This window comes from Schistocerca nitens, chromosome 11 (assembly GCF_023898315.1).
Source record: "Schistocerca nitens isolate TAMUIC-IGC-003100 chromosome 11, iqSchNite1.1, whole genome shotgun sequence".
NCBI classification, from domain to species: Eukaryota; Metazoa; Arthropoda; class Insecta; order Orthoptera; family Acrididae; genus Schistocerca; species Schistocerca nitens.
In genome coordinates, this window is record NC_064624.1 from 201,262,242 (window position 1) to 201,290,108 (window position 27,867).

At 43.6% G+C, this 27,867-nt stretch overlaps 1 protein-coding gene across 1 annotated transcript in view; it reads right to left on the minus strand.

The window, feature by feature from the left end:
• The window catches only part of LOC126212780 (uncharacterized), a 227,114-nt gene that overhangs the window by 15,934 nt on the left and 183,313 nt on the right, over nt 1–27,867 (minus strand). The window contains exons 13-17 of the mRNA XM_049940184.1: nt 27,134–27,441; nt 23,598–23,926; nt 19,412–19,518; nt 14,301–14,623; nt 4,735–10,573 (exon numbers count right to left, since the gene is read on the minus strand). Coding sequence (XP_049796141.1) covers nt 4,735–10,573; nt 14,301–14,623; nt 19,412–19,518; nt 23,598–23,926; nt 27,134–27,441 — 6,906 coding nt within the window. The remainder of the gene's footprint in view (nt 1–4,734; nt 10,574–14,300; nt 14,624–19,411; nt 19,519–23,597; nt 23,927–27,133; nt 27,442–27,867) is intronic.

Sequence of the window (27,867 nt, forward strand, 5' to 3'; positions counted from 1 at the left end):
CCTGAGCCCGCTCTGCGAGCGAGACTGAGCGACTGAGCTAGTGACCGAAGACCTCCGGACAGCGGCAGCGATATAAATACTAGCTGTCGAGAGGGAGCTGGCGGCGCATCGCTTGTCGGTGCATCTTTGGTCTCTCTCCTGACAGGCGCACTCGATCCGTCGCCTGTCGATCTTTGCAATACATCTACATCTACATCTACATTTATACTCCGCAAGCCACCCAACGGTGTGTGGCGGAGGGCACTTTACGTGCCACTGTCATTACCTCCCTTTCCTGTTCCAGTCGCGTACGGTTCGCGGGAAGAACGACTGTCTGAAAGCCTCCGTGCGCGCTCTAATCTCTCTAATTTTACATTTGTGATCTCCTCGGGAGGTATAAGTAGGGGGAAGCAATATATTCGCTACCTCATCAAGAAATGCACCCTCTCGAAACCTGGCGAGCAAGCTACGCCGCGATGCAGAGCGCCTCTCTTGCAGAGAGTGCCACTTGAGTTTATTAAACATCTCCGTAACGCTATCACGGTTACCAAATAACCCTGTGACGAAACGCGCCGCTCTTCTTTGGATCTTCTCTATCTCCTCCGTCAACCCGATCTGGTACGGATCCCACACTGATGTGCAATACTCAAGTATAGGTCGAACGAGTGTTTTGTAAGCCACCTCCTTTGTTGATGGACTACATTTTCTAAGCACTCTCCCAATGAATCTCAAGCTGGTACCCGCCTTACCGACAATTAATTTTATCTCTGCCGATGGGTGTGCTGCCGACAGCTTACACCGGCAGATTCAATGTCTCCTGTTAGTCTTATATGGTACGGGTCCCACACACTTCGGCAATATTCTAGAACCAGTCACACGATTAAATTGTAAGCAATCTCTTTTGTAGACTGATTGCACTTCCCCAGTATTCTACCAATAAACCAAAGTCTACCACCTGCTTTACCTACTAATGAACCTATATGTGCACTCCATTTCATATCCCTACAAAGTGTTACACGCAGGTATTTGTACAAGTTGGCCAATTCCAACAGTGACTCACTGATATTATAGTCATACGATATAACTTTTTGTCATTTTGTGAAATGCACAATTTTACATTTCTGAACATTTAGAGCAAGTTGCCAATATCTGCACAAATGTTGAAATCTTATCAAGATATGACTGAATATTTCTGCAGCTTCTCTCAGATAGTACTACATTATAGATTACTGCATCATCTGCTAACAGCCTGATTTTACTATTAATATTGTCTGTAAGATCTTTAATATACAACATGAACAGTAAGGGTCCCAACACCCTTCCCTGGGGCACATCTGAAGTTACTTCTACACCTGATGACTCTCCATTTGAGATAACGTGCTGTGTCTTCCCTGCCAAAAAGTTCTCAATACAGTCACAAATTCCACTTTCTGTATGATCATACTTTTGACAATAAGGATAGGTGCAGTAATGAGTCAAATGCTTTTCGAAATCAGATAGTTTTTAACAAAGTTGTGTTTTGTGAGACTGTTGAGGATGTAAGATGAAAAGTAAGTGATACAATGTATAGGATTGCAAATGGTTCCATCAGAGGAAGAGCTGTCTCTGGAGTAAGTTCCACAATACAGTCCACACTTGAGACGAAATACGTACAAATTTTGTCCGATGCAAACGAAGTGGTCGTATTCGTGTTTGTTCCACCTCACCACGAGAAAACGTACGTGCTCTGTCAAACGAAAACTGGGCACAGTACAACGTCACTACCGCGTCCCTACACTATTTGCGTATTCTTTTGGCCGTGGTAATTTGCGCGTAACAACTAACTGCGACTGCACTTCACGGAATGAAAAAAAATGTGGTATCCCGTAACAACAATATCAGTGAGTCACAGTTGGAATTGACCAATTCATACAAATACCTGGGTGCAACACTTTGTAAGGATATGAAATGGAATGATCACATAGGCTCAGTCGTGGGTACAGCAGATGACAGGCTTTGGTTTACTGGTAGAATACTGGGGAAGTGCAATTACTCTACAAATGAGATTTCTTACATATCACTCATGCGACACATTCGAGAATATAGCTGAAGTGTGTGGGACCCGCACCAAATAGAACTAATATGGGATAGATAACGTGTACAGAGAAGGGCGTAACACATTTGTTTGATCTGTGGGAGTGTGTCACAGAGAAACTGAAGAAATTCAACTGGGAGACTACCGAAGATGATAAGATAAACCATTCCGAGAGTGGCTACCGACATAGTTTCAAGAAGTGGCTTTAAATCCACGACTCTAGGAATATACTACAACCTATTACATACCGCTCAGATAGAGACTGCGACAACGAGATTAAACGATTACAGCGCATACAGTGGCATTTAAACAATCGTCCGTGTCGTCTCCACACGTGAATGTAACGGGAAGAAACCGTAGTAACTGGTACTTCTTGGTAGTTTGCCGAGTGTAGATGTAGAAGTAGAGTTGCCTCAAGACAAGTATACAGTTTTAGCTGTAATATTAGTCTTAGTGTACTACATTTTCAAGATTAATTATACCTTTTAACGAGCAGATTATGAGAACATTTTAAATTTTTACATTCAGCCAATAATTACACAAAGTACTGAAAATGAAATTTATGTTGCCCTCTGAAGCCAATAGATAGGCAACCTACAAATGGGACTGGGTAACGTGTCCCACATTCCGGCACAGTAGTTTGGTAATACACATACTGAAATAGCACAGATGCTGACTTGCAGATAGGCAGAACAAAAAGACTCTCACAATTAAAGCTTTTGGCCATTAAGGCCTCTGCGTGAGACGCCAGCAGACGGAGTTCGGTAGGGGAGTCTTCGAGGTTCCCCGTTTGCCCTACCAGTAAAATTGTGCAGTATCCAGATACGTCGGGCAGTCTGACGTCACAGAGGACAGCTGTCGGGGTCCCGCGGGGAAAGTGAGGGCACGCTACACTCGACGGCATCCGAACTGTCACGAGGGACGATTGCCGCACCGAGCACCGAGTACGTCGTAACCCGTAACACGTCTGCGCCTGCTGTCCGAGAAGGAGTAAAGTACTCCTCGCGAGATTCTGTGTCGTTTCACACTGTCGGTCGGAGATTAGTAGTTGCCGGACTACGAAACTACTGTCCACCGTGTAGGCTGCCGTTAACGACACGATACAGAGGGCCGCTTTCGGAGTGCTGCCGAGATCGGAAAGCACGGACTGCTGACAAATGCCACTGTACCGCGTTCGGCGACAAACGACGGTTTTGCACTATCCCAGGTGACTACCGTCAGCAAGTATTGCGGTGACCTGGTGAGAAGTCCAATTCTTCCATCGTTTCAGAGAGAGCCAGTGGAATTACTCCCAAATTCGAGGCACAGGGAACTATCGAGTACAACTTCAGGTCACAGTCGGTAGCGACTGACGAGAGCCCGACAGTACGTGACACGTCTGCCGCATTCTCGTCTCTTACCTCTCATCCGGCAGGATCACAGTGCCCATTTTCAACAGGATTGTGCTCGTCCACATACGTCTCTACGAACTGCACGTGTGATGTCGAGGTACTCCCCGTGACCAGTAAGATCACCAGGTCTGTCCTCTACGGAACCTGTGGGACCAGAACTCCATCCCAGTGCCAGTATCCACAATATAAGGATCAGTTACAACAGTTGTGCAGCTGACTACCTGGACGGAGCATACAACAGCTTTACGGCGCACTTCTCAACTGAATCTGTACACACATCCAGGTCAGACTGTGTGCAACATCATGAGAGCATGAGAGCATGAGAGAGAGAGAGAGAGAGTTCTATCAAATAAACGTTGGGTAACAGCAGTGAGAAATGTCATTCAGCTTAAAATACCATCATCAAAGAGGGTACAGTACCGATGCAGAACATACACAACATTGTGTGTTTCATTTATAATCATCCCCTGCAAACTGTAACATGTATTTTTCTTTCTAATAGCTATGAAAAGCCATAACGTAAGTACAGGATCCCAATTTTTTAAAAAAAAAAAAACATTAGTACCATTATGTCTAAGATAAAGTTGCAGGAAATGACAATTCAGGCTAACATTCATTCCCTCTGACTGAAAATCTGGTTTCAATATCTGGAGCAATTAGGAAAAAATCTGAGGTTGATATCTTGCGTGTCTGTACCGATATTCGGTCAAAACTTTTCCTTTCACTGTCTACATCAATAACTGTATTAGGTAAAGAAAAATTTAATAAGCAGCTACTACAGTCAATAAGTACAAATTCAGCACTCGAGGGAAAAAAAGGGCGGTGGGGGGGGCGAGGTTAACAGGTACAAACAATTTACAAAATTCATTTAGGTTGTACGAACAGTATACGTATGTCAGGTGAGAGCAATGCCACCTCAATAACGACGAAATCATCTCTTTTTCACTAGAATACTGCTCTGACCTGACATTTCTACATTACTAGTACAACCCAATAATTATGTGGCTTGTTTGTACACATTAACCTTAGTCCAACTCTCATTTTCTCACACTATAACAAAAACTGCTCTTTTTATCTAATATTTAGTTGGACTCGAATGGAACTATACCGCTCAAAAACCACTGTTCAAAATAAACATCATTAGTAGTTACGTTATGAAATTTTCTCCCTCCCACCCACACGAAATAAGGACAGCAGCCCCTGGCCCGGCACATTCCTTCGCGTTGTGGAAAAGTCAGTAAGCCGATGTGTGCGATTACGTCAACAATACAAAGAGTAACCGATACTTACGGGATCGAGATTGCTGTCGTCCCTGTCGGCATCCTTAAAACAGTCAGAAGTGATGTTTCCGTCTGGTGGTGGTTCTTCATCTGCTGCCTTTTCCACTGAGCCGTCTGCAGCCTTCACCTCTTTACGTTCAGTCCGAACCAGAGCTGCCTCCGTCACATCTGCCAAATTTCTCCAACTGTCACCCTCCGAAGCTACTACCCTCGTTGCAGATGAAACTGACTGTGCTACCACACTGTCAGTGACACCGATACTATCCCCCTTCGAACTGCCGGGCAAATCGTCTTCGCGTGTTATCACTCTGTCGGAATCACCGACACTGCCCACCTCTGGTCTCCCGGGCAAATCCTCTTCGCCGATTTGTGCTCGTGTTATCGCTCCGTCGAAGTCACCGACACCGTCCGACTTTGACGTATCGGACAAATCCCGTTCACTACTCTCTTCTACCGTTTCACTTTGTTCTGTCGAGCCCGGCTCTTTGGTGCCACTGTCCTTATCTTCGGAGGACGACAGTGACTCGTCAGAGTGCACTCCCTGTGAAACGTCTACCCTCTCATCCGTGGCAACGGAGCTAACTGTGTCGCCCGACATTTTACCGGTAACTGCACCGGAAGAAATTGTCGAGCAAATTCTACCTCCGGCTTCCACTCTGTAAGCTACACTCGGTGCCTTCTCCGCATCCTCCGATGTCACACTGCACGGCCGGTAATCTGATTTTCCTCCATTCTCTTGTAAATTACACACTTCGGGAGACACTACGCGTTCACCGGTGAGGAGTCGGGCGAGAGGCATCTCGTCGGCATCCTCCGAAACTCTGCTATCCGGACGCTCGGCGCAAACCTCGTAGGTTTCCGGGGCCTCGTCGTTTACTTCCTTCACGTGCGTACTCTCGACCTGTTCCTCTTCTGTCTTTACACCTGTAGAACTCACCTCCGATACTTCGACACTTTCCGACACAAAAATATTGGCATCCTCTCCGTCTAGACCACAGTCACCGGAACTGCTAACCTTTCCGTCTTCCGTATTTTTTACTTCTGCCACACCTTCGTCGTCTTTCGCAATGTCGGCAACTACGGTGCAAATCCCGGCGTCAGAGTCTCCGACGGCGAGTCGGACTTCGTCCGCCGAATTGCTTACGTCATTTACTCTGCCAGTACGGCCGCTCACGACCTGTAGGGGCACTCCTACGTCAGAACACGAGACGGGTGCCAGAGTCACCCGGCACGGGCTCGTGCAGTGCCGCTGGATGTGTTTCCAGAAAGAGGAATTCGACGTGAAGTCGCGACCGCACTGCCGGCAGACCTTCCGCCGATCGTCACAGAGGTTCCTCCCTTCGGCCTCGGACCGTGTTGTACCCCGGCCGGTGCCAGTTTGTGAAGTTTTCTCGCCACCCGAACTCCCGTGCACATTCTCACTATCGTCAACTGTCGCAGACGGTCGAACCTCTGCACCCATCATTGCAACCTTCATGGCGGCCAAGATGAGGCCCTTCTCGGAGTGCACCTCGTCTGCAGAAACTGGGCTCCCATTGGGGATCACTGTGCTCAGAGTGCTCACCTCCAACTTCCCGTGCTCTTTCACACCACTCTCGCTATCGGAGACACTGACTTCTGACGACCGTGTCCGAGGTTCGAAAAGTTCCTCATTTTCAGTATCGGCACACATTGCCGCATCGGTCGCTGTGGCACCACACTCTGGTACGGGCACCTCTGCAGAAGTAGATCTCCTGGACTTTCTAGCACTGGATGCATTTCTCCTCTTCTTAGAAGTACTCGGCATCGATTTTGCAGCAATATTTACAGCTTCTCCTGTCACATCTCTGTTTTCCTTTCCACTGTCCGCAAGAGAGAGCATCGAGTCAGATGTTGCAGATATCTTAACGGAGGCAGATTTGTGCCCAGAATTTTCTGGCAGTGTCCCCACATCTTCCTTAACAGAGTCAATTCCATTAGGTGTCCTTTCATTTGTGGAATGTTCTGTCGTATCTTCCTTCACGGAATGTATTGCATCACTGTCGATAGCATCCGCCACTAATTTTGATGTCGGGACAGGCTTTGTAATGGAAGAGTTCCTTTTCCGTTTAGAAGTTTTTGGCTTACTCAGGACTATTTTCTCACTGAAATCAAAAGCTGGACTTCCTGGGAAAATCTGTGAATTTTGTTCTAGCAAATCACTGACAACAGATGCACCAGTGTCAGATCTCTCAATCAAATTTTCATTGGAAGAAGTTTTCTTCTGTTTGGAAGTCTTGAAGGTATCTGGCAAGCTTTTAGCTATCGCACCGATTGAACCGTCTATCACTTTCACCGTATCGTCTGTCGGTGCGGTTTGTGATTCCGAGGCTTTTGAGGCAGAGGCAGCTCTCCTGCGTTTCAATTTTGACTTGCTCGGGGACTTACCACTACCGTCAGCAATCAAATCCGTCACATCTGCCACTGTGACAACTCGCTCCACACTGACAGAAGTGGATGTGCGAGGTTCCAGTTTCTCGACAACAGCAGTAGCAGATGCACTCCGTTTCTGTTTCGTTTTGGTCTTGTTCTGCTGCTTCTTTCTGTTGTTCTCAGATATTTCTTTATGGCCAGTTTCAGTTACGTTACATTCCACGACACCACCTGTAGCAGATAATGGTGTATCAATTTTTGCAGTGAGATCTGTAAGAGATGAAGTCCTCTTCCATTGCACAATTTTCACCTCGGCTGTCTGAGCTTTCTGAACAGTGTCGCAAAATATCGAAGTAGATTTTTCGTCACCGTCGATACCCTCTAGAGTGGTTTTTAGTGGATCCCGTTTTATGGGAGAATTTGTCACAGAGGTAGTCTTTTTTTGATTCAGAGCTTTTGACTCTGTCGGGGAGGCTTTAACAATGGCATCGGTGACCACCTCATCTTTCTCTTTTCTTTCGCTGTCACCAGCTGCGCTATCCAGAGGGTACGGCAGCAAAACTGACTGACTGCCGAGCTCTGCAGTTGCAACAACCGGGCTATCCAGAAGACTCTTCTGTCGCCCTGTCTTCTTCTTCTTTGACAATTTCACACCCTTCAGTTTTGGAGTTGTCACACTACTTTCTGCAGTTACAGAAACTTCACCTAATGTCGTAGGCACACTACTATCGAGTAGCGTTTTTTGGTTTTTACTTTCCAAAACTTTCAAATCGGCATTACTGTCCATTTCAGGTAACAAAATACTTACTGAGTCAACAGATAGTCTCCAATCCGTACTGCCTTCTGGACTGTCACCTTTACTCAGACGTCCTATTTTCTGCCTCGTCCTGTCACTGATCTTCGATAACTTTTGTTCTGCCTCTCCTTTTCCTCCAAGATGATGTTCACGTTCACTTTCGGAAAGAACGATAGGCTCACATCTGGCGAGATCGTCAGGCACTACATCACCGTCCAATATTTCTGGCTCCCGTCTCTTCGTGGGAGTAAGGTCCACATCTGCTTCTCCAGCTGTGTTACCTTTTGTTTCCACTTCTTTTGCAGATTTTGTCTTCGGAGTGCTCTTACGGTTTTTGGGAGGAGATTTTGCAGCTGCCGGAGGTGCCGGCGAGTCTCCGCCCGAAGCTGCAGGTTCACTGCCCTCCTGACAGCCTGCCGAGTCGCTATTTACTGAAATTTCACTCACCCCGGGTCCTTCTGCTGATGGTGTTTTCACTTTGCTTTTTACTTTCTTCGCCCCACTCGCCTTCCCAGATGCTGGAGTGTCGGGAGTTTTGCGTGTCGGAGTACTGGACTGAACCGCTTCGGCTTTCTGATTTGCAGGTGATTCTTGCACACTCTTTTTAGAGACCTTTTTGATGCTCTTCGGTTTGAATCTAATAATAGGCATTGCACGAAGCCTGTGAGTGACAGTGAACATTCTCGTACCGTCCGGATTTCTTTCAGATCTCGTTCTACCGATAAGCTCCCCTTCCTCAGAGTCGTCATCTTCACTATCGGTGTCATCGTCGTCACTTTCACTACTATCGTCATCGTCGGCATCGGCATCGTCGGCATCATCGCCATTCACTGTATCCTCATCTACAGACAGCACAATATTTTCTGAAGGTAAGCTTTCTCCCTCTGCCGGAATATCAACTTTAGCGTTCTCTATCTTCTCGAGTAACTGAGGTTTCTTGGATTTTGAGTTATTCTTCACACATTTGACAACAACAGCCACACGAGTTTCCGTATCCGATACACTTACATTTTCTTTTTTCGACACCAGTGACTTCGGTCGGGAGGACTCCTTCTTCCGACTGCTTCCACCGTGTTTAGTCGCAGGAGCGATTACGCGTGACCTGACTTCGACATCCGACACAGATTCTTCAAGAGATTTCACCACTTTGGTTTCCCCTAGAGGCTTCTTCGACTTCGAAACTTTCCTGTCGGGCGACTGCTTCTCGGCAGTAACGAGCCGAGTGAGATCTTCAACTGTCACATTGTCTACAGGTTCAGTTTTAATGCACTGCAAAGCCTCGGATTCCACGCCTTGCCGAGTTTTAATGTTGCCGCTGTCACACTCTGACCCTTCTGGAGCTGAACTCATTCTGCTACTATTGCTGGTGGAGACTGTGGTTGAAGTTACTTTGCCTTTGGACGGAGTCCTACTCTTCTTCCTGTTTGGTGAAGATTCCACTTTGGGAACGGTCTTCACATCAGCTCCTCCTTCCTCAGGAGTGAGGGTCACATTGTCAGGTGCTCTGCCACTACTTCTGCTCCTGTTCCCCTTAGTGGATTTCACGTCTTCACTCTTCACGTCAGGTGCAACCACACTAATTGCAGGCAGGCCATCGTTCGATTCACCGTGGCCTTTCTTATTTGTGACGGTCACATTGTCAGATGCTCTGCCACTACTTCTGTTCCTGTTCCCCTTAGTCGGTTTTGCATCTTCACTCTTCACAACAGCAGGTGCAACCACGCTACTTACAGGTGGCAAATCATTCGATTCACCGTGTCCTTTCTTATTTGATTTCCCTTTCTGCACCTTTTGCTTCGATGCCTGCACGAGCGGCTCGGTATCTCTGTCAGAAGCTGCGTATTCAGTCTTTTTGTCAGTCTTATGGATTTCTGGATCTACAGTCTCTACAACACTTCCTCTGGTCGTCGTCTCAGTACCCTTAGTTGCGGATACCGTATTTCCAGATTGCAGGATGTCGGTACTGTGAGAACCACATTCGGGTACTCCATTCTGCTGTTTTGCCCTGCTCCGCGTCTGGTGCAGCTTCGTTTCGTTCTCCTCCTCACTCTCCGACTCCGGAGCCACTCTGCCTTTTGGAGGCACCGATTTTTTCACCTTCGCAGGGGAAGAAGGTGGCGTCCCAACAGAGTGTGCGACAGCATCTCGTCGGCCCAAATCGAGCGAGAGACGTGACGCGCGGGATCTCAGCACCGGGACGTGTGTCAAGTCGGCGGTCGATTTCTGTGGGCGCGGGTCCGGCACCGGGGCCGACTTCGGTCGGTTCCCACGCCGAGGGCTCGGTGACTGCGTCCGCGGAACTTCCGAATCGGCGGGTGTGGACTTCGGCACTGAAATCTTGACGGGCGTCCTCAATTTTGGCAGTTGTACGGGACTCGCCGGCCTCGGCGTCTGTGCCCTGGTGGTGACGGGCTGGGCACTCGAAACGGGCGTCTTCGGCCTCGGAGTCTGTGGACGTGACGTGCCAGTTTGTGGTGTCACCAGTTCTGGGACGGCCGGAGGAGGGAGAGGTGGCGGTCCCGGGAAACTCCTGTTCCTGGTGGTCGGCCCCTGCTGGTTGGAGTCCAACAGCGGTAGTGGCACCTTCTCGGAGCTAGCTTTCTGCAGTGCCTGTCGTGTGTTCCTGCTCGGTGTCTCCGGACGCTCGGGAGGTGGCAGTGAGCTGGAAAGAAATACACTGTCTTCAGTAAATGCAGACTCGGCACTGTAAAGTAATTACAAGTAATTAATCATTAATAAACAACTCTCTGCTTCAGTCGCAGAAGTGAGAGAGACTATCCACAGATTCACACTTCTGCAAGTCCTCGGATCATAAGGTCTTCGTTACAAATTAATATGAGTCACTGAACAAACTTTAACCGACGTAAGTTCCGAGGTTAACTTCTGGGAAGAATTTTCAGAATCCCTCACAATAAAAACTGGTCTTAGACTAGGCAATTGATTATCCTCCCTGCTTCTCAATGCAGCCCTCGATCACATCCTGAAGATTTAGAAAAAAGAAAACCCACCCAAAAACAAAAGTGGAGCAGAACCCTAAATAAGAACAAACTTTTCTGGGGTTTGCTCTTTCAGCTCATGACACGGGAAGATTCATGGTCAGATCACCAGAGGGGAGGGGGGAGGGGATGAATATTTCATATAATTATTGCCCAAATTTAAAATGTTGTCCATCTATTCAATACAAGTCTAACACAATAAGAAAAGTATTAAAAGTAAGAAACTACGTACATATCTCACACACAAATTACCGAGACTTCATTCGTCCAGTATTCGAGAAAGCGAACACTGAGCAACATGCGACAAACTTTATGCGTATTTCAGACCATTTCGAAACTTACACGCTAATCACAAAATATTTTAAAGCGTTAACTCATCTGAAAAGTAATCAGATGTATGAAGCTGTTTCATACATGGTAGTTCAACTACTTAAAGAATCAGCTGTTAACTGGCTTTTTACTAAAAGATTTGCTCATCCAATCCATGAAAAGGACAGAGTTTTGATCCTTGGGAGGTACTGTTTACAGACATGCTGGAAAGTGGAAAAAAGTAATATTAGCCTTTGGAAGTATTAGTTGTTTGCTCAGGAGGAGAGCCAGTAGGGATAGATTAGAAAGGAAAGGGAGCCCACTAAAACCCCCAAGGGAGGGAGCCACCTGTAGTGAGGACAATGGTGAAAGGGGACATGTCAGAGACAGTAGCATATCCTGACCCTCCTACTGGACTCGATTAGGTTGCTTGTTAGCTTGTACGTAGAAAGGGAAATAAGGGTTGTGAAGGAATGCATAAATTTTTATGTTAAAACAGTTTGCTTCCAGAGGTTCTGCAGAGTTGCTGTATATTTCATTTCATGTACAATATTTTGATGACCAACACAGGGTGCTGCGAGTTTTGCTGTTACACGTAATTGCTGCACAAATTCCAACCACAATGTGAACTATCACTGGTCTCGCGTCATTATCTGTATTACTAACCGATTATCCCTGAACCCGGAAACTAGTGCCGATTGCAGGTTGCCTGTCTATTAGCTTTGACAGGCAAGAGAAATTGTATTTTCAATATTTTGTGTAATTTTTGACCAATTTTGAAATACTGTCATAATCTACTCATTAAGAGATATAATCTTACGTTAAAACTATCATCGTAAGACATGTATAACAATTACGAACTGTGTGTTTGTCTCAAGGATGTGTAACTGGTGGTGTGCAAATACCGAGACTTTATTTATCCTCTATTTGAGATTGAGAACACTTGGGGATAAATTTTGCAATAATTTCAAACCTTTCGAAAACTTCTTATCGCTCACTGCATTTTTGCTGTTCATTTTTGCATCTGGCACAACTTAATTTATTACTTCTTTACTACTAACTCTAATCACAACACTGTATGCGAGCAGCATCCATATGTACCACTTAATGTACCTGCAAAGTTACATCATCGTACAACAAACAGTTCGAGAGATGTTAAGAAACATGAAAAATGAGCTTTTGTCTAAAATTGGTCACAAATTCCCCAGTCTATATCCATAGTGTTTCATAATGAGAGCACTTAGTGACTTCTGACAAACTTGCACATTATTTCAGACCCTTTCTACACTTTTCCTCACTTATGTGCTTAAAGTCAAATATTTAACACATCAACTCATTTGTGAAGCAATCAGACGTTTAAAGCTATTTTATACGCGGGAGTGTGATTCTTCGAAGAAATGATTTATAGCCGATAGTAAATTTGACTTGCAAAGTCCACTATGACTTTTGGCGTTCTTTTGTTTTTCAAAGCCTACACTGATATTCCGTTTGATAGACTCTGTTATGCCCCATATCCAGTCATGTAAAGGAGCAATAAGTAAATAAATAAATATGTATGCCAGCCCATAAACTTTGTGTCTATACAACTTTACTCGCCTATTATATTTCATTACTATCTTTAAGGCACCGTTCGGCAACAGTCGATTTAATTGATGGTACCGTATTTTGTGCAAATGCAAGGTTCGCAGCAGAGCTTCTGTAAAGTTTGGAAGGTAGGAGACGAGGTACTGGTGGAAGTAAAGCTGAGAGGACGGGGCACGACTTGTGCTTGGGTAGCTCAGTTGGTAGAGCACTTGCCCGCGAAAGGCAAAGGTCCCGAGTTCGAGACTTGGTTGCAAAAAATAAAAAACACTTTTTTCAATCTATAAATAATACAATGCAGAAAAATTATGCATACCAGAGTAAGGCTGGTCACTGAAGATACTCTACAAATAACGTATAAATGCATCTGGAGAAAAACATTCAGATTGCAGCTAACTTAAAATGGAAGAAACACTAATAATTGATTTTCTCAACCACAAGCTGACAAACCCGGCATCGCCCGGGTATTCATTTTGCCAATTTTCTATTAGAAATGGAAACAAAAATTGAACTGTGTTTGTAGCACAACATTGAAAAAAAAAAAAAAAAAAAAAAAAAAAAATTCCATGCACTCGTAAAAATACCTTTGAAATTATGGAACAGTTGTACAAATAAATATGAATAAAGTACAAATGTGCAAGAACAGCTGTTTTGTCTATCTACAATGTGAGTTTGTGAACGCCTCTAAGGCAATGCCTCTTCATAGCCCTAAAGACAGCTATTGTTGTTACCTACAGATATTTGCACTTTGCAGTTCATAACTGTCAGAAACATTGTCAGGTGTCAGAGATTTCCTTAAGTCAACTGTAACAGTGTCTCAGTAGTAAGGAATAGACGTATTAAAGCTTCACGCATTATGCGGCACTTTTTCATTCATCTCAATGTTTGTGACATCACATCTCTCGAACCGTGTGTCGTACAATGGTTTATTTGTGTAGGTACATTAGTGGCATCTGGGGATATTGTCTGCAAAATACACTGCGAATAGAGTTAGAAGCAAAGAAGTAACGAACTTAAATATTGTGCACAGTTCGGCAGTTTTCCACGCACCACAGTATTTACGACGGTGTAGCTCTCGATCCATCTGCCGTGCGACGGTGTGATTCTGTAGGTACATTCGGCGGCATATGTGGACACTGTCCGCAAAATGTGTTGTCAACGGAGTTAGTAACAAAGAAGTAATAAATTTAATCATTGCACATAATGCGGCAGTTTTTCACACATCTCACTGTTTGTGATGTCGTATCTCCTGAACTGTGATAGGTAAGTGGTTCTTACCCCGACAGCAACTGTTGCCTGGCAGTAATAGATGTGTGCACCCCGTTTGGTCAAAAATTGGTCCAGTGGGTTAGGAAGAGACGTGGAAGCCCCCCCCCCCCCCCCACACACACACATTTTTATATTATGTATGGACTCCACAGCAACACTACCGAAGTGCTGTGGAGTGCAGGTACTTGCAGAAGGTAGGGGACACACAGCAGAAGAGCCGCGCTGCCAGCCTACCTCCTACGGCGGTGGACGTCGGGTGCTCCGGCGTCCTGCAGTAGCAGGCTGCGGCTGCGCCGGCCGGCAGGCGTCGTGCTCCTCACGAGAGGCAACCCAGACCGAGCCGCTTCCCACGGGGCAGACGCCGGAGGCTGCTGCCCTCTCGTCACGTTCGCAGGTCGCCGCCGCTCTTCTTTCGTGGTGGGCTGTGGCGGCGGCGGCGGCGGCGACGGCAACGGTACCGACGGCGGAGTCTGGATGCCGACCCGCAGACCGTACGAGCACGACGCGTTGGTCACGATGCGGCGGTTCAGGTGCTTGTAGCGATTCAGGTGAGCTTGCTGCACATTTCAAAATGCGTGTACCTCAGTTTAATAAACAGTACGTATAAAGGGTATTTCACAGACATAATACCAGCTCAGATTGAGGACGGAGGAAAACACAGACGTGTCTCAAACTCTGGCTGACCAGACACGGGTTCGAACCTGCACCCTCGAGCGTACGAGTCGAGTGTGTCGCCACTGCCACAAATCGCTCGGCAGTTAATTGACAAAAACTGCATAGTATAACATTAAAGTGCACTCTCGTTATTTGAAATCACTTCTATTTATTCAATTTACTTGAACACTCAGCTGTGTTCTTTGAAAATTTTTATACCACATCAATCAATTTTTGGACCTCAAATACCTTCATCGGGCATCTGCAATAAGACTGTATTACTCGGCAAGGTCGTGGGAGCCAACTCGGTCACGTAAAAAATGTACAGTCACATTCCGATTCAAAGCAGTGCACGTCATTACCTTACAGTGCGAGCGTGGAAAGCGATAGTGTGAAATACCTTCACGGGAAGCTATGACAACTCGCTTTTATGTTTTTATTTTTACTGACAGTGAGAACGATAAAGGTGTGATAGTGGAGACAAATAAGTCAACCGAAGGTGCCACCAAATGTTGACAAGCAACAGTTAAGTCAGTTACGTGCAAATTACAATACAGGTAACACCGTGCCAAGTGAATCACGATTCCAAAGTAACAACGACAGCAGACTAGGTCAGCACTATTCACAGACTGCAAGCTTTTCTTTACACAACGCATCTCATGTGACAATAATGAACTGTCCGTGTCACGAGGCCACAATCGTGCTACAGTAACTCGAGGAGCACGACAGCGAACCTACAACGATATCTCGGTCACCGAATTCACCCGATCCGATAACACACCGGGAACAGTACAGGTTGCCAGCTCTGCACTAACAAACCACCGGCCCGTGATCTACGGGAATTGTGTGACCTGTCCGTAGATGTCCGACATCAGATGTCTACAGAAACCTACCGAGGACCTGTCGAATCTGTGCCACAAGCGATCGCTTTTGCACTGACATCGAAAGGTGGACCAGAATGACGTTTATCAGACAGTCGTAATGTTCTGGCTTGTCAGTGTAAACGGGAAAGTAATATCAAAAGCTGACCCGCTTGCCTATAAGTAAAGCACACATTACACATTATAACACTGCTCTCGCGTTCCTGGAATTAAAGTTTTCCCACTGTTTACGACATATTTTTATCGGTGCCGTGGAATTTCCGATGTCCGTAATATTAATTTGCATGCATTTTTGCATTAATGTATTCGTGACTTTCGTGCAATTTACACTTTATGAAAGAAAAAAAGATACATTTGATGTAATAGACGTAAAATGGTTCTGGTGTACCGCTGATCTTCAAATAGTGTTTACAAACATTACTCTGTTCAGCTTCCGTGAAACCAGGGCACTCAACTCGGCACATCTGAACCAGTAAAAGTCTGAACAATTCACGCTTTGTCTTCTGCCACTGCCGAAATCAACTCGGCGCGGTGGCTGACAGGAGTAACTAGGTTTGTTCGAATAAAGATATCGTAACCTATCACAACCATTTTCAAACGGGCTTTACTGCACACGTGCAGCTTTGTGTCGATCGTTACACCTTTGCGTTGCTCGAACACATATTTTGCTGAAAATTCCTGACAGATTAAAACTGCAAGCCAGACCGGGACTCGAACTCGAGATCTTCATCTTTCACGGGCAGCTGCTCTACCGACTGAGCAACCCGAGCACAACTCAGAAACTGCCCTGACAGGGATCCTGCTAAGTTCGGAAGGTGTGAGACGAGTTACTGGCGGAAATTATGCTGTGAGGATAGGTCACGAGTCTTGCTTCGGTGGCTCGGTCGGTAGAGCAGCTGCCCGTGAAAGATGAAGATCCCGAGTGAGTCCCGGTCTGGCACACAGTTTTAATCAGTCAGGAAGTTTCACATCAGTGGACACGCTGATGCAGAGTGAAAATTTCATTTGGGACAAATTCTGTTGTATGCCTACTTGTAGCACTAGCACCTTTGACCTCTTTGCGTCGCTCAAATGTTTCTGGTTTAAGTAATGAAACACTGCACTGGCATCATATTTTTCCCATTTAGTGTGTGTTTCAAGAATCTATTCTCTTTCTTAATTGCAAATATTTAGGTAAGTATTTTTTGTATTGTTTCACTGACAGTGAGTGAATGTGTGTGTGTGTGTGTGTGTGTGTGTGTGTGTGTGTGTGTGTGTGGTTTTCTGCATAATACGGAGGTACAATATACCTTATAACCCCCAAAAAGACAACTACAGTGCAAGACAGGTAGGGAAACACCACACAAAATACTTACATAAATATTTGCATTTGACAATGAGAATAAAATGTCACAAAGAATTGTGCTAGCAAGGAGAGGTCCCCAGTGGTGCAAACAACTTTTTGAAACCCAATATACAGTAGTGTAGGTTAAGATCCCAGGTATCACATTCTGCAGCCATTCAGCCTTGTGTGAGTGACTGACGAAAATAAATTTTGAAATTTTTCATGATGCTCAATAACATTAGAAAAGTCGTGTTACATGCACTACTTGCATGGTACAGTGGATAGAATAATTAGCTTCACATGCACATGGTTATGGGTTCGCATCTCATCAAATGCAGTATTTTTTTTTCTTTTAAAATCTTTTCTGAAATGACTTATTATCATTTTTATTCAGTTAACTGATTTAAATGTAATTTTTTTATTTCCATTCCTCTGTCACATCATTTTAATCACCATATGAACTTTTTCATTTGTTCCATTTTGCTCTTTTAGTAAATTTCCTCTATACAACAATTTCTCTATATAACAATTTCCTACATGTATTTGTAACTCTCGTATTTTTGCATCCCTAACCAATTATTTCCATCTTAATAGCATTTAAGCCATTGGTGTAGAGGATTTGTTTCCCGTTCTGTGGACTTTAACAGGCTCCGAAAGGCCGTGCTCAGTGTGGGTCACACGTCACCGTCAGATCCCGAATACCTTGAGATGTGAAACAAATCGCACTTCTCATTTGTCTCGTTGGGGCCCTTTTTTGTTTTTCGTGTGAGCAAATGGTGAACATCTGTATTCTATGAGATCAAGAGTGTTGCCCCAGTGGAAGAAGTTGGATGTGAATTGCAGGAGTACGCAATAATTCTGTCACTTATGAGGAGTTTGAGACCATAGATGATCAGGAGGCAATTACAGGAGTGCTGAGTGTTGAGGAATTGACTGCTGAGAGAAGAACTGAAAATGGAAGCGAAAATAAAAGCTACAGTGAGGTGGAAGATGAGCCTGTGCCCCCATATACAAAGGCAGCTGAAGGATTTGAAACATTCACGTTTATGACAACGCATAAACTTGAGGACACAACAATAGCACAACTTTCTCATTTGGAGCAAGAAATGGTTCTAATACAATCCAGAAGAAACAGGAAGCAAACATGTTTGGTTGACTACTTCAAGGAATCCTAGGTATGTGATGTTCAAATTGTGCCAATTCATGGATTTTAGCAAAAATTTGACCGAAGTTGTATTTTACAAATTCATTATTAAAGTAATTGTTTGCAGCTAAGTCTTTTTTAACTTTTACCATTTACTGTGTTTTTCTGTAGTGTATCCTCAGTAAAATTTGACTCCACTTTTATAATTATCAATTGGAAGGCTTCCTCTTTATAATGTTTCCCTCCGTACAGTGTTCAGAATTTGTGGTCCCTTAAAAAACATAATATAGAGGTTTCACTGTATACCCAGTTTCAAAAAGTCGATCCCATCGCTGCGGACCTCTCCCTGTAAGTATGAAGCATGTGTAACTTGTGCACTGTTTCATTATTTAAATAATGGCACAGTTGCAGCTTTCCAAAAACACACATCGAATTCCCAGCCAGTTACTAGTTCCAGTTACATCACTGCCTGAACATTGTACAAAATTCTGATAACTTTCATTAGATAATAAACAACTCCTGGGTAAATGTTTTGATGCCTGTTATGTGTGTATGTCATACATAAACTGCAAAAAATGTAAAATGGGTACTGTATGTGTAACTTATAGCATTTAAAAGGTTATTTTACATTTTCCTCATTTTATACCAATTTTTTAAAAGCCCCTTGAAAAGTATAAGAATGTTTCCAGTGTATAACATATCCACAAAAACCAAATAGCGCAGAGTGGTGTAACCAAAATACTTTACTAAGGACATAAATCATCCAACAAGAGCAAATTGTTAGGAGAGATAATGGAAAACATTACATTCTTACTACATTTCAAGAACACAATTCTGCTCAAGGTGGCTTCTTAACTGCCTATATATGTATGTAACATAACATAGAGATAATCGTCACAATTATCAGTTAGAACAGATTAGCACTACAAGTAGTTTGTTGGAAGTATACATTGCAGCAGGAAGCTGCAAAATCTACTTCTGCCTGTTAATGAATAACTTGCCTTATTCCACATACTTCACAGCTCTTCTTCAAGATGGGATTTACAGAATACAATGTGCAAATGAATAAGAACAATGAATGAAAATTTTGAACAAAACCTTCACATCACTGTGCTTCAACACATCAAAATATATACGTAATGTCGGATATATAATCCCGATTAGTTTACTCGTAGAAAGACGTAATATGTCGCATCCAATATCCGAGATCCAATGCAGTGAGAACAACTTTCTTCTTTGAGACAAACAGGACAGGACAGTACCGAAATCAAAATTTTGAAAAGTTGAGAGAGAGGTCTTGTGGGTACACTGCACCTCTCCAAACCTGTAGCACAGAACTCACCATCAAAATGTTGGTACGGGTCCTCGTCCTGATGTCATCAAACTGTATCATCCTCCGAGTGGATCTCTTCGCAGGGAGGTTGGCGAGCATGCGACGAATCGTATCGCCTGAAAGAAATAGTCGACATTTAATTTTTAAAGTAATTAGCCCTTAGATATAAAACTATCTATATCACTAACCAGAACCAGTTGCAAGTTTTCTATCCAGCTTCCACAGACAACAAAAATTTGATTTTTCAATATTTTGTGTAATTATAAACCGAATGTAAAAATTTAAAGTGGTATCATTATCTACTCATTAAGGGGCATATTTGTATGTTAAAAGTTCAATATATTAAGACAAGCATTACAGTTACAAACTGTGTGTGTCTCTTGAGGCAGCTCACTGATGGCATGCAAATACCCCTGATGGCATGCAAATACACAGACTTTATTCTTCCACTATTTGAGTATTGCTTATCGGCAACTTCCAACAAACCATACACAAAACTTCAAACCCTTTCAAAATTTTTTCCTGCTGACACTTCCACACAAAAGTATCAAAGGAAAAAAGTTTATCGCTTACTACATTTTTGCTGTTCGTGGAGTAAAATGACAGCATCAGACAAGACATTTTGATTTATCAGTTCTTCATCAATAACTCTTGGCAGACAGTATCTGCATACATCATTGAAGGTACCTGCAAAATTATATCACCGTATGACACAAAACAGTTCAGGAGATGAGGTGTCATAAACATTCAGATATCTCAAAACCTTCTTTCATTTAAAATGGAGTGCAAATTATGACGACTATTCGTCCGGTGTTACATAATGAGGACACTAAGGGACCCCCAAGAAACTTTAGTTTCAGATCTTTTTAAACATTTTCCCCACTTACAAGCTGAATGTCAAATACTCAACACATTAACACATTTCCAAAATATTTGGACATTTGAAGCTAGTTTAAACATGGGAGTTCTTTAATGAATTGAGGTTTCCCGGTTTTCACTGAAAGACACCTGGGGTGGTTTCATTTCAAATTGTCCTAAAATGAAAACCTCAATTAGTGGTCTCTCTGGTTTTGTTCAGTCTATCTATGGCCCACACTTATTTCTTCCATTCTCACACGTTTCACTTTTTTGTTCCTTCTGTCATCGATACTCGTATTGAGACGTCAAAATAGTAAACGGAACACCTAACTTCTATTCCTACTAAAGCTGTCTTTACACACGGACTGAAAGTTTACTCGGGCATTATAATGTTCCATTGTGAAAATATCACTTCAATTAACTTTGCACTCGTGCACTGAATTACAAAATAATGATAGCTGCTGTAATGTGACTAATTTCTTATTTTTTTGGTGCAATAATAATTTGAATGTTTTTGTAATGCACTTGTGTAGTAAGACTTCTTTGTTCTACAATGTTACATGTGAAAAACCTAATGTCATACATAGTGGACTGTAGTTAGGAAACTACAACTGTTTATGACAATAAAAAATAAAACAAATATTTGTGTCAGTCACTGCTGCAGGTAATTGTTTTCAGTAACTGCCACAGATAATTATTTCAATCTATCTTTCATTTACACGGGGAAAACTTCTGAGATAATGACACTTTGCAAAAGCTCACGTGTAAACAAATGGGAGTAAGTCGACAGGCTAAGTTGCGCAGTCAACACACCGTCTCCTACCAATAGGACAAACTTGACAGTAGTAGCAATAGCAACACAGAGCAGCCAACTCATCTCGAGAAAATAAAAAATGAATTGGCTGCATGAAGCAGAAAAGAATATTTGGCGAGGCAAAAGAGACACGAGACAGTTTACAAGCCATGGTGTGTGTGTGTGTGTGTGTGTGTGTGTGTGTGTGTGTGTGTGTAATTGAGTCTGCCTGTGAAGTTATCTGGATGTGTGTAAGAGGTCTACAGGAAATCAAGTTAATTGTTGGATGTCTCTACCAGCCACCTGATTCCACCGTAACAGTTTTAGAATCATTACAAGAAAGTCTATGCTCAGTAGTGCAGAAATACACAGAACCTGAAATATTAGTTGGAGACTACTTTAATCTGCCGAGCAAAGACTGGGACGGCAATGGATTCACTGCTGGTGGTACGGACAGACAGACTTGTGAAGTATTTTTAAATATGTTTGCCAAAAACTGTCTTGAGCAGCTAGTTCAACATCCCACATGCAACAGAGATATTTCAAGACCTTTTAGCTACAAACAGGCCGAAGTTCATCAATGGCGTCAGCATAGACACAAGGAATAGTGATCGTGGTGATCCTGTGACAATGGTTACTTAAGTTAATAAATCCATCAAAAAGGTCAAGAGAGTATTTTTGCTAGAAAGAGCAGATAAGCAGTTGTTAGCATCCCACTTAGCCAAGTATTGACATAACTTAGTTTCAGCACGATGAATGTGGAGAAATTAAAGGCAAAGTTTAAAAGGATCGTAAATTTTGCTGTGGAGAAGTATGCGCCGAGTGAGCAGATTAGGGACAGAAAAGATCTACCTTGGTTTAGTAACAATACTCGTAAAATGCTGAGGAAGCAGATGCTGTTGTACTCTCAGTTTGAAAAAGAACACACATAGGATAACAAACAAAAATCATTAGAGATTCGTGAGTCTGTAAAAAGATGAAAGCGTGAAGCGTACAACTTCCACCGTCAAACCTTAGCTAAAGATATTGCTGAGAACACAAGAAAAATCTGGTTCTGCATAAAAACACTAAGCGGACCTAAGGTTTCTATCCTGTCACCTGTCGATAAGTCTGGTGTCGCAATAGATGACAGCAAAAGGAAAGTTGAATTTTCAAATTTCTCCTTTAAAAAACCATTCACGCAGGAAGATTGTTTGATCAGTGCAGAAACTCCTGTATTGAAGACACAGTAATAGGTGTCCCTGGCATAGAGACGCAGCTGAAAGAGTTGAAAAAAAAAAATGTCACCATGCGCAGGTGGAATCACAATTCAGTTTTACAGAGAATATTATTATGGCACTGGCCCCTCAGCTCACATTTATCATGAATCACGCAGCACAAATCCCAAGCGACTGGAACAAAGTGAAGATGGCTCCTGTATATCAGACAGGTAAAAAACAGTCCCACAAAATTACAAACGAATACCCTTAATACTGGTCTGCTGCAGAATTAGTAAATTTCTTACAGACTGTAAAACTTACGTCCACGAATCAGCACAATTTTAGAAAATATCACTTGTGCGAAACTCAGCTTGTCTTTTTCTCGCGTGACACCCAGCAAACTGTGGATAAGAGGCAACAGGTAGATTCAATATTCCTAGATTTCTGGAAAGCATCTGACGCAGTGCCCCACTGCAGATTGTTACAGAATAGGTTCCCAGATACACGAGTAATTCTAATACTTCTTAAATAATGGAACCAAGTACATTTTCCTCAATGGCAAATGTTCATCCGAGACAAGGGTATTGTCAGTAGTTTCCAGGGGAAGTGTTTTAGACCCTCTATTATTCAGTATGTACACAAGTGAGCCAACACAGAGGGTGAGCAGCAATACAGACAGATTTTGATAACATAAACCAATACAGTGCAAGGTCACCATTTATGATGTGGGCTGAAATGAGCACGAAACCTGACGTGCCATTTTTGTGGTTGTTGTATTAGAACTTGTGAACAATGAAAATGTACTAGTTCGAGGCACAGTCACATTACATACATATCTCAATCCCTCCTTTTTTGTGCTGTTGCATTTAGTAAAATGGCAGAAAATGGTAAAGCATGTCTGAAGTCTTGCCACATTTTGTTTGGAAAGGTGTAGTTTGGGAATGCAAACAACTCAGCCCCCCCCCCCCCTTCCCAATCACATTGACTGAAATTTTTGTTTGAGATTAACTTGGAAGGAATGGAAGCAAACAATTTTGATATATAAACTTTATGTAGAGACAATATCAATATGGGGAGACATTATCAATATGGGGATGTGTGTATGATCCCTAATTCAGACATAAAATTTATTTCTTTGAATTATTTCGAACAGTGTTTGCTAGCTAAAATCTGCTGCTCGTTCTTCCACACTGTTCCACATTTATGCTTGTTCTTACGACATCTATCTTTTGGTGCAGTTGTGATGTGATGCTGTGTGTGTGTGTGTGTGTGTGTGTGTGTGTGTGTGTGTGGTGTTTTACCGGCACAGATTGTACATCTGTCATTTGACTTGTGCGATACTCACCATCGCCAGCCTTGCGGTGCAGGTGTCGGTGGTGCTGGTGTTGTAGGTGGCGGTTGTGTCGGTTACGATGGTGGTGTCCGCTCAAGAAGTGCCGTCCGCTGCCAGAGTGCGAGCTACCGCGGTGGCCCGCGCCCACCCCCGACTGCGTGGGAGTCGCAGGCGCGCTCCGCCGGTACCCGCCACGGCCGGCCCCGCCTCCGCCGCGACGCCTCCTGCTGCCGAATGTGCGCCACTTGCGTCGTCTCCGCCCGCCATTACCTCCGCCACTGGCTCCCGTCCCACCTGGACTCGAGAGCCACATGGTGTCCCCGCCGCACTCCAAGATGTGCCTGCAGGGAATTCAGCCACGTGCACTTTTGTAGTGAAATGTCACTAATATCACAAATTCATTCTCGGGTTGCCAATTTTGACAGTTCTGACAGATATAATTTGATACAGCCTACACCTACACCACACAGCTACTCGGGAACCCACACTGAAGTTTCAGGCAGAGGGCTGACTGAATTGTGGGAAAAATGGACACTGAAGCCTTTCTGTGTGAGCTCCTATTTTTCTCATTTTGTTACAATGACCATTCCTCCATATGTAGGTAGATGCCAATTAAATATTTTCACATTCTGAGGAGAGAACAGGTGATTAAAATTTCAGGAAAAGATGTTGCCGCAATGAAAACCGTGTTTCTAAGGACTGCTACCCAAATTCACGTATCATACCTGTGACACTCTCTCCTCTATTTTGCGATAATACACTATGAGCTGCCCTCCTTCAAACTTTTTCAATGTCCTTCGTCAATCCCACCTGACATGGACCCCTTACTGCAAAACAGTACACCAGCTGTCTCTTTAGCAGACTGGCTGCAGATTCTCAATTTGCTTTCCCCTCGTTTCAGCTTAAGTTATCTGTAATTGTTATCCCCAGGTGTCGAATTGGCAGCCTTCAGATTTGTGCGATTTACCGTGTAACCAAAATTTAGCAGATTTCGGTTAGTTTTGTTGTTTAGGGTCAATAGCCAGTTTTCACACCATACCGATATCTCGTCTATACAACTTCGCAACTGTTTCCGATCATCCACGACTTTAGTACGAGCTAAATGACAGCAACATCTGCAAACTATCTACAAGGCTTCTGTCAGTGCCTCCTAAATCGTTTACATAGATTAGTAACAGCAGAGAGCCTATAAAACTTCCTCGGGGAATGCCAGATATCACTCCTGTTTTGCTCGATAACTTTCTGTCAATTACTACAAACTGTGACCTCGGTGACAAGAAATTACAAATCCAGTCAACAACTGAGATGATGATACTCTGTAAGCATGTAGTTTGTTTAGAGTCATTTCCGGAGCATTAAAATCTATTGGAAAGGCAACGTCTGTGGTGCAAGCACACGATTAGGCTATTGGCCGGATTGCAGGAAGAGTGCGCTTTCCCTACACCACGGCAGTGGTGGTCCCAGCTGTCTTTTACCCCACAAAAGATCCCTGGTATTCATTTGACAGCACGTCAAGAGTGGACCTGGTGTCGTTCTGGAGAGACTGAAGTGATGAAAAATCCCCACCACTATCCAGTGCCGAACCAGCAACTGAGATAGTGTGTCCAGTTCTTTACCCATTATAATTTCATACTCAGAAAAATTTTGTACTGAATAAAAAAAATCTGTTTGTTATGCCCCTTCTTTTCCATTTTAGCCAACTAGAAAGACCACGTGCCTATTTCAGTTCTTCGAATCTGCTCCAATCTTTTTCTTCAACACTCTCATCTTTTCACCTAGTCTCTCTTTTCTTTATTCAGACCACTGTATACTTGCTGTCTTACTGCTTCTGTCACGTGATCCTTCTAGTTGTAACATTTTCTTTTGTAGTGTCACAAAATACTTTTATTGTTTACACGATCACAGATAATGTCATTTTTGTTATGTGCTGTAGTTAAGTTCATACTGTTTTTAATAGCCTACTTAGGACCAGATTTTCCTTCCCTTTGCTTTGCCGGTAATTTTTCAAGCGTCAGCTAATCTGCTGTCTCTGTTCTTTGGAAAATTTCTTCTTCCTTTCCACCACTTTTGTGTTCTCTATCTCGTGCACTTCTCAATATTATTTCTCAATGTGGACCTGCCCCCTATAACTTCCTGTGTACTGCAGAGACTGGGTTACGTCTTCTCTAATTTTGTCGGACAGAGTTTCTCATAGTAAATCAGTACCCTCTTTGTCACCTTGCTCGAGTGCACACATTTCGAGTGGCCACAGAACTTCAGGCACCATTTCCGTAATACATCATTCGGGGGTTCAATGTATTCGTACACCTTTATATTGCTCTCTATCTCCCACCCGCCGTCACATTTCTTCCTACGTTCCACCATCTTTCTGATAAATTGGTATATACTGAGCTCCACTGTGACGAGTAGACTTTCCGAACCAGTGTGTCTCGGCAGAGTAAATTACTGTGGCGCAAATTTAGGCAGTTCTACTAATGTTTCTCTTATTATGTAGAGTTCAAAAATAGTCCTATAATATTTCTAATTTAACACTGCAATTCACGATGTTCTCCAAAACAATTTCACAGAGGTTCTTAAATTCTGGAATCAGTTTGGGGCAGTGAAATTCAGTTTCGTGGATGGTAGCACTCGGGTTGATCACAAATCTTTTCTTTTTGAGAGAGACCACTGGCAATCTGGTCCCCCTTCCTCCCCCATCTAGCGCCTTCATCACGAGTAAGGCATTCAACAGTACCAGCTGAAGCTGTGATGTGGAACAAGTAGCTACATACATAGAAGAAAACCTGGTTAGAATTTCTCAAACAGCATCACACTATGTAGACTGATAACTTGTAAATAGCCTCAAAAAGGCTATTCAATCTGTAGTCTGAACAGACAATAAAATAAATCAAGAAGAAATTGAGAAATGGGAAGAGAAATAAAAACTCCAGGGGTGGGCCGATAATTCTCTCAGCAGCAGACATGGAATCTACACTACTATTCGGGAACTGGGAACCAATTATGTTTGCCTACCTAAGGGCTTCCAGGGACAATAAAACTCTGATTTCACGTAATTACTGACTGTATTTTTACTCATTAAAACATATATCCTTGCGTTCTGAAAGTGTAACACAGTAAGACAAGTATTACGGTTAGAAACAGTGTATATCTGCATGTCTCGAAGCAGCAAACGGACGTGGTGCAAATAACCAGACATCAATCGTTCAGTATTTGACAACTAAAGGACTTGGTGATTTCTGAGACTTATTTTCAAACTTTTTCTAAACTAGTTCTCACTTAAATGCTAACACATTAACTCATTGCTACAGTAACCAGACTTCTGAATGTTTTTTATACACAGGAGTTCAATTCTCAGGGATTTATTGATACGAAAGGAAGATGAATGCAGTGGACAGTGTATTTTTAAGAGGTGGAAGGCTAATTGAATTTTGTGGCAATAAATAAGACAATGTTGGAGGAATCAGATTAGAAAATACTACTACTACTACTACTACTACTAACACTATTAGCATTTCTCAAAGTAACAGCGAGTTATAGTTATTAGGCACCTGTGGAACTCCGGATGTGCGAAGAAGCTCGTACGTCCGCACTTCGTGCAGCGCGGCTCCGGCGGTGTGCCCGCACTCGTTCCCTTCTTCTCCGCTGCCTCCTTGTGGGCATCTGCTCTCGTCCTCACTCCCTCCTCCGGCTTGTCGGGCCCTGCACCGCTGACCCTCAGGTCGTACGCGCAGTGTGCACCGAGGTGGCGTCTGCACAGGTCGTACGCGGTCAGGCCCGCCGATGACGGTCCGTTCGCCACTTCACTCTGTCCCTCCAGCTCGAAGTGGGTGCAGATGACATTTGGGTGTGCTGCCACCTGCAACCAACAGAATTATATTCACTTTAGGAATACGTGCAACTGAACACATTGTGGGAAATTGAGAGATGAAAGACCCACAGTGCACCACCACCACCACCACCACCACCACCACCACCACCACCAGCTTCAAGTCTTGAGCCTAGTCTGCTGGAAACACCAGCCTCTCCGTCACCATCTGTTTACTAATTTTCCTCATCCTCAACCACACTACAGTTTCTTTTCTCTGTCTCTAACACTTCCTTCATTCCTTTCAGTCCTCTATCCCTAGGTTTTCCTCTCCTTTTGTTTCCCTGAAACCTTACTTTCGTCACCACTTTCGGTATCATCTCAAACTCCACTGCGAGCTTGATTTTCCAGTCTATCTGGTAGGAAGACAGATTCTTCTTGCTATTACTGTTAATAGAAGAGAGAATAAAGGAAATG